At 42.4% G+C, this 8,248-nt stretch overlaps 1 protein-coding gene across 1 annotated transcript; it reads left to right on the top strand.

The window, feature by feature from the left end:
• The first annotated feature begins 311 nt into the window (after positions 1–311).
• Positions 312–1,445, top strand: LOC129778290 (serine/threonine-protein phosphatase 6 catalytic subunit). The gene has a single exon (XM_055785098.1). The coding sequence runs from the start codon at positions 443–445 to the stop codon at positions 1,355–1,357; it is 915 nt and encodes a 304-aa protein (XP_055641073.1). The 5' UTR covers positions 312–442; the 3' UTR covers positions 1,358–1,445.
• Positions 1,446–8,248: the final 6,803 nt, after the last annotated feature.

Raw genomic sequence — 8,248 nt, 5'->3', positions numbered from 1 at the left:
GCGATTATGATTTGTTATGATTTCTTGTAAGACTTGGCACGTGCAAAATAATACGATTTAATGTTTGCTGGGTAGTGACGAAACGGCATCACATTAGGATATACTTTTAGGCGCCTCGAGCTCTATAATACATCCCAAGAAAGAAATGCTGTAGCTGTCGTTTAAAAACAAGTTGAAAATCATTCTGCCAATTGATTGTTCTGCCAATCGCGTCTGATACGAATGTTTCTTATCAGTACAGCCCTACCTAAACGGTTCTTGTCTTAGTAATAATGTCCAATGTCTAGCAACACTGCTCTTTTACCAGTTTGCTTCGAGCTATTTATATTGTTGACATCTGCTATACTGATTGTCAAAGGTATCCCGTTTCGAGAATTGAGAAACACTTTTGCTTTGCGCAAATCGATAAGAGCCAATATCATTGAGATTGTGATCTAGTAAAATGACTGCGGAGCTAGATCAATGGATAGAAATTACGAAGCTGTGTAAATACTTGCCGGAGAATGATTTGAAGAAGCTGTGTGATATCGTGTGTGATCTTTTGATCGAAGAGTCAAACATTCAGCCTGTGAGCACTCCCGTAACTGTATGCGGAGATATCCATGGCCAGTTCTACGACTTGGAGGAATTGTTCCGCACGGGTGGACATGTTCCGGATACCAACTACATCTTTATGGGTGACTTTGTTGACCGAGGTTATTACAGCCTGGAAACGTTCACGCGTCTATTGACGCTGAAGGCTCGCTATCCGGATAAAATCACGCTGCTCAGAGGCAATCATGAGTCACGACAAATCACCAAAGTGTACGGGTTCTACGACGAGTGCTACAACAAATACGGCAATGTGAACCCTTGGAAATATTGCTGCCGAGTGTTCGATTTGCTGACCATTGCTGCCTTAATTGACGAGGAGGTTTTGTGTGTCCATGGGGGTCTAAGTCCAGAAATAAAAACATTGGACCAGATTCGTTCGATTAACCGTGACCAAGAGATACCCCACAAAGGGGCTTTCTGTGATTTGGTTTGGTCGGACCCGGAAGAAATTGATACATGGGCGGAGAGCCCTCGCGGAGCTGGTTGGCTTTTCGGTGCAGCTGTAACGCGAGATTTCATTCATATCAACAAGTTGGAACTGATTTGTCGTGCCCATCAGCTGGTGCATGAAGGAATCAACTATTTGTTTGACCAGAGGCTAGTCACGGTGTGGTCTGCTCCCAATTACTGCTATCGTTGTGGTAATGTTGCCGCTATACTCAAGTTCCACACTTCGAAAGATTCCTCCGTTGAGATATTCAAGGCCGTTCCAGACAACGAGAGGGTGATGCCAAGCCAGCGTGTGACGCCCTATTTTTTGTAAGACTTGCCTCGTATTCGGTTTTTTGTTGTGAAGAGTTTGTGTAATCAATCAAGAGAATAAAATTCTGCTTCGTGGTTATATGATTTCATTTTAATCTATTTGTAAGCGACAAGTGGTTCAAACTGACACTTCCCCTGGCCAGCCTCCTTTCAGCAAACTGTTTTATTGTTCTGGCTTGTACAAATTTCAGCTTGTTTCTTTTTTGATGAAGTATTGTTGTTTTTTGCGATAGAATAGGAAAATAGAGGAAACGAATATTGGATTTGTGCTTCATAGAAGGCTTTTCATGATGTCTACTCATATTTTTGTTAGAAAAATATGTTAGTAACTTATTTTATCTTTAAAACACGATCTACTCATCATCATCTAGCAACTATCAATGCTATCGGTAAATGAGCTGTCGAAGAAGGTTTCCGACTTTAGTGGCAAAAGAGTGGTCACATGATGGTCAAAATTTACAACGAGGATGCATCCCCCACCGTAAGACCTTGAAAATACTGAGAGTAGTGGTCAACTGCAACCTCAATTTTCAGCACCATGTCGACGAGATGATGAAGAACGGTGCCTCCCGGTTTATTGTCGGACTATGTCTTTGATTTCTATGTAAGTGGGCCACTCTACGAAAAATGTAACGTTTATTAAGAGTTTTCAAATGCATACTGTGCAAAATCGTCTTTGCGATTTATATTATAATATATACCATTAGACGGCAAATTTAACCAACATTTTTTTTGCCTGAGACATCGGGCCTGATTCTCGAATACACTTCACGGTGGAAACGAAATAAACGGCACGCCATTGAACTACGTTTTACGAGTTAGTGAAGTGTCGAAGATAATAATGAGTTTTCAGGCAGAATGAGCACTTTTCAAATAAAAAATCATTAATGAAAATTAACTTCTCGTATCAAACTGGTATTCAATGTGAGTGGAAAACTTTGTTTTCTTCATGTGATATAATAATCTCATACGAAAATTCCATCTGAAGATAATTTGATATTATAATGATAAGTTTAGTGGGAAACTAATCTCGTATCCAGCTGTCGACACCGTACCGTTGTCATCGCGAATACGTTTCTTCCGAGAATCAGGCCCATCAACAGTGGAAATGAAAAAAGTCACAGAAGGGTTGTGTCCGAGACACGACTGCATAGTTGACGTAGGATTCCGTGAGGCTATATGTTGATTTTGGATATGTTTGAAGAATTACATTGTAAAACTCTTTGATAATGATTTGGTGGCCCAGAAGGATGTTAAACAGCCGTTGGATGGTGCGTATCAGATAGAAGATGCCGAAGTGGAATGAGATATGATGAAAACCGCCCGCTGTGTCTCTAAACGAGATGCCTCTTGTGTTATGTATGGATGAAATAAAGAAAAAAAAAACTCACCAATTTAAGATAAGATAAGTATCAATACCGAACACAATTATCAATTTTTCTCATCAGTAAAACATGTTACTTTACTATAGAGAAAACATATTGAAAATGGAAAGGGTAATTTTCTTTTATCATTTTTACTTTGTGAGTGTTTAGTCAACACAATGCGAATTTCAATTGGACTAACAACACCTAATACTATATGTAGAGCACATGAAAAATCACTTTTTCGAATATTTCTTCACTTTTCCAATTTTTCCCGCTGTATGAACTTTCCTTGGGTGAAAATTAACCCAACAAAATACACAGCTTAAATCGAACGACCCGTTCTCAAGCTGGAACACGTCAACGCGATCGATTAATCGATTATTTGGGGCGATTAATCGTATCGAATAACAAACTGCTGAAAAGTATTCGATGAGCTGATGAAGATAAATTTCAAAAATCGGGGATCACTAGTTCCCCCTGCTTTTATGTATTTACAATGCCGATTTTCCCCAGGCAGCTTGGTTTTGATGTCTCTGTTAGGGAACCGCCGCATGTGTCGTCAATTTCGACCAATCAGTAGTAGGTATTTCCGTTAGGATAGGGGTTGAGATTTTTCAATTGTTCGATAGTTAGTTTCATGACATATATTATTTTATTCAATATAATAACTCAATTCCTTCTATGATAGATTGAGCAGTAGAACCAATACGACTTAATTGTGATAGTCTGCAAACGAACATTATTTCACCGAAAAAGCTACTGCTTCCGATGCCTTAGAATAAGACTAATAATAAGAATAAGAATCTATTGAAAATAAAGCAACTTCATGATTTCATCTGTAGCAGTCATGCTACAAGTTGTATATCAATAAATATTAGTGTAGCAGTACAAATGAAACGAATTGTTTTCCAATATTCCTTGCGCACAACGGTATAACGGGTGTTAAATAAAAAATGAGAATTTTTTCAAACACATATAAATTTTTTGACGTAGGACTACGTCTAACCGGAAGATATAGGGGGTGAAATGGAAATCTAGGCACTGATCAAGTAGGAAAAAATCCAAGATGTGAAACGCTTATAACTCGAGCATTTCTCAATAGATCGCAAAGGTTTTTGCATCAATTGATAGGAAATATATCTACGCATCTATCATAACAAATAACATTTCATTTTTCTTGAGATAAATAATTGAATAATTGTGAAATATCAAGCATTGTCCAAATACACTATGTGCCCATTTTTGATTGGTCCATTTTGTGCTCCTTAAATCGTACCGACCAAAACGGGCAACCAGAGCAGCAGCGAAATAGAATGAAGCACGATTGGAAAGGAAAAAGAAAAAAATGAGGGAAACATTGGTCGCAGTCTCACACATGCGTAATTGTCGAGCCAGCCAGTCAGCTTAAAAATCCCCTCTCCGCTGCCGTAACGATCATTCTCATCCGAACCGTACACCACATCGTTTCGCATCACCTCACATCAACAAACCAACACAAGCAGCCATGGTTGGATATGGCAAAGGAGGAAAAGTGAAGGGAAAGGCAAAATCCCGCTCGAACCTTGATCTGGAGTTCCCGCTCGTGTTGATCTGGAGTTCCCCGCAAGGGTAGCTAGGCCGAGCGCGTTAGTACCAGTGTACCAGTCCACCTAGCCGGCGTTATATAAAGGGTGTGTCACATCAAATTGCATCACGGAAAAAACGCTGTAGAAATTCGCCAAGTAGACCGATCCTTTTGAAAATTTGAGACAGTAAAATAAAAACTATTAAACAACTTTTGGCATTTTACATTTTTCATACTTCGAGCCCAAGCCCGTATGCTCGTACCTTCCTCTTTACCCCGTCCATAAGGTTCTGTACAACGTCAGGTTGTAGTTTTTTTGAACAGAAATCCATTTTCTCTTGAAGTCCGCCTCCGATTTGACAACTTTTGGGTTCTTCCGGAGGGCCTGCTTCATAATCGCCCTATATTTCTCTATTGGGCGAAGCTCCGGCGCGTTGGGCGGGTTCATTTCCTTTGACACGAAGGTGACCCCGTTGGCTTCGTACCACTCCAACACGTCCTTTGAATAGTGGCACGAAGCGAGATCCGGCCAGAAGATGGTCGGGCCCTCGTGCTGCTTCAATAGTGGTAGTAAGTGCTTCTGTAGGCACTCCTTAAGGTAAACCTGCCCGTTTACCGTGCCGGTCATCACGAAGGGGGCGCTCCGCTTTCCGCAAGAGCAGATCGCTTGCCACACCATGTACTTTTTGGCAAACTTGGATAGTTTCTGCTTGCGAACACCTCCGGAACGCTGAATTTGTCCTCTGCGGAGAAGAACAACAGGCCCGGCAGCTGACGAAAGTCCGCTTTGACGTAGGTTTCGTCGTCCATTACCAGGCAATGCGGCTTCGTCAGCATTTCGGTGTACAGCTTCCGGGCTCGCGTCTTCCCCACCATGTTCTGCCTTTCGTCGCGGTTAGGAGCCTTCTGAACCTTGTATGTACGCAGGCCCTCCCGCTGCTTGGTCCGCTGGACGAATGAACTTGACAAATTCAGCTTATTGGCGGACCGAACTTCTCGGATCACGTCTAAACTGCTTAACTACGCGCTTGTGATCTTTTTCACTGACGGAGCATCCATTTTTGCCGTTCTTCACCTTCCGGTCGATGGTTAGGTTCTCGAAGTATCGTTTTAGTACTCTGCTGACCGTGGATTGGACGTTTCCCAGCATCTTACCGATGTCCCGATGTGACAACTCCGGATTCTCGAAATGAGTGCACAGGATTAGTTCACGAAGCTCTTTTTCGTTCGACGACATTTTTCCAAATTTACGAAAAATTGACAGTGAAGCATGGCCAACGTGATCTATACACTCTTATCTGATTTTAAAGCGAAAGCTGAAGATATAATTCCTAAAAATTAAATTTCTACAGCGTTTTTTCCGTGATGCAATTTGATGTGACATACCCTTTAGCTTCGGCCGCCGAAGTGATCGTGTTAGCTGGCAAAGCTGCTCGCGACGATAAGAAAACCTGCATTCGGAACAGAACACATTCGGTTCGGTGGACATCAAGACAACAACAGGCAGTTGCAGCGAGTGGCGAGTGGCAAACGCAATCGCAAAACGGCATCAGGTAGCAGAAGAAAAAAGTTTGTTCTTTATACAAACTGCTTTGGTGGCAAATCCAGAACAAGGCGGCTTCGAGGGCGTTCGAAATGGGTTTTTCAAAACCACGAGTACTAAGTTTTCTAAATTGGAACCATTCCATAAAACAAGGCGCTTTTTTTCATCGATTTCAGATTTTTTTATTAATAACATTATGTATTTTCTTCAAAAAAATGTCAGTGAATGTTTGACTAAGGGCCGTGGTTTGTTGTTCGACGCAACTTTGTCGCGATGCTCTCACAAGAACGTTGTACGGCACTTATGTCCATTTTCCGGATACAATTCCGGATTCTTGTAGTCAGTTGCTTCGTGTCCTTGGCCCTCCAATTGTTTTTATACACTAGGGCACTGAGTGAGCCAAAGAAATTCTCTATTACGCGGCACTGGGGCAAGTTTGTTGGGTTACGATATTTTGGCACGAACGGTATCTTTTCCGCCTCAAGATATGCCAGCGTCTTCTTGGCGTAATGGGAAGACGCCTTGTCCGGCCAGAAGACATACTTCCCATCCGCGTGATGCTTGTTCAGGAACGGCAGCAGGATTTTATCGAGGCACTCTTCTCGATAGATTTGTTAGTTGATTGCCAGACCGCTTGGCTTAAACCAAGGCTTTGAAATGCCTCGGTCGGAAATGGCGATGTATAACATAACCTTTTTTTTCAAACTTGTGCTTGAACTTGTATTTCACTTCAGGCGGTGTGGATGACTTGTCGCTGGAGTAGTAATTATCATTTCCTTGAATATGCGTTTTGGACAGCGGAAAATAGCTTTCGTCGTCCAGAACGAAAGACGTCCCGCAGTATTTTTTGGTCATCCACCGACACTGTGATTTAACCGTCTCATTCTGCTCCTCCGTGTACTCCAGCGACCTCGTCTTCTTCCTGCAGACGATTCCTTCCATCTTGAGGGTCCGATGGATCAATACGTGGGAGCAGCCATATTTCCGACCGGCGTCACGCAGGCTGGTTGCGTCCTTGTTGTCAAACAGCTTCTTTAACGATGTCTTCCTCTGCTTCGTCATTATCGTCACCGGACGACCACTTCCAACCTTCCGCTCTACGTTCAGGGAACTCAGGATACGATATACCGTACTGACAGGTACATTTTCTTCCTTAAAATGTGCCACCGTGAACTTTTTTCCTTGCTGGAAATGCGTTTCGAAGAACCGTACAACGTTCTTGTGAGAGCATCGCGACAGAGTTGCGTCGAACAGCAGACCACGGCCCTTACTCAAACATTCACTGACATTTTTTTGAAGAAAATACATTATGTTATTATTAAAAAATACTGAAATCGATGAAAAAAAAATTTTTTTTATATGTGATTGAAAAAATTCTCATTTTTTATTTAACACCCGTTAAATTGTCTACAAGCGTTGTGTAGTTGGACGCAAGCGCAGCGATTAATGTTCCGTCACACACACCTTTCAAGGTTGAGTGGACGAAGTGCCTCGCAATTGGGTCACTTATGCGCGGCTTAGCGAGAATTCCGAGTCAGGTTTCGAGAGGCGAGTCCGAAACTCGCGAGAAGGCTGACTCAACCTGACTCATGAGAGCGGACAATCGTTTCTTTGCTCTGTTTCGAACCGTGGGCTGGGGGAAGTTCGCGGATTTGAAAAGAACATTATTTGCTTTAGCAAATATTGTTCTCCCGGGGGCAAAGATCTGGCAATGATTGTGTTCTGAGGGACTGAGGACTTTTGCGCGCCCATTTCAACCTGATTCGTGGAGCAGGCAAGAGTGCGTGATATTTTTCGTTGTCGCGTCGCGGTGTGTTTAACAATTGATAGGAAATTAGGAATTCAAATAATATTCCTTAGGATGTGTAGTAAAAATAAATATAAAAAAAGCCGTTCGACGGTTTTTTTGTCAGAATTTAGAAATCCAGAGGTTTACGACTGACCGGCAGCGCAACTTCCGGTTAGAGCTCGGCGCACCGCAACCCAGCACCGATAACCGCCCTTTTGACCCCACGTGTCTGGTTGGAATTCCCGACACCAAGCCAACATCGTCGGAAGGGAACTGCTTCGACATCACAGCGCTCCGGACAGAGTCAGCCACGTGTGAGTACCCTAACCCTAAGTATACATGCGCATGTGGGTGGGTACTTATTGTTGAACTATATATTGAACGAATTATTGTATCAAGTGATCACCTTTTAAATGAAACAGTGGTGCGGAGTGCGGAGGAATGAAGGCCGGTTCGAATAATAAACTCTTTCGCTTGCAAGTTATTTTTAATTCCAAGGGGAACTGGCAGATCATTTTGCAGCAGCGATATCTTTTCGGATTCCTTCCGAAGTCCACCACCAGTGGTTAATGCTAACTCGATAACCACCTGTTAATTGCACTTGATTGAAAAATCACAAATCCAATTGA

This window comes from Toxorhynchites rutilus, chromosome 3 (genome assembly GCF_029784135.1).
Source record: "Toxorhynchites rutilus septentrionalis strain SRP chromosome 3, ASM2978413v1, whole genome shotgun sequence".
Taxonomy (NCBI): domain Eukaryota; kingdom Metazoa; phylum Arthropoda; class Insecta; order Diptera; family Culicidae; genus Toxorhynchites; species Toxorhynchites rutilus.
This window is presented reverse-complemented; position numbering and strand designations above follow the sequence as displayed.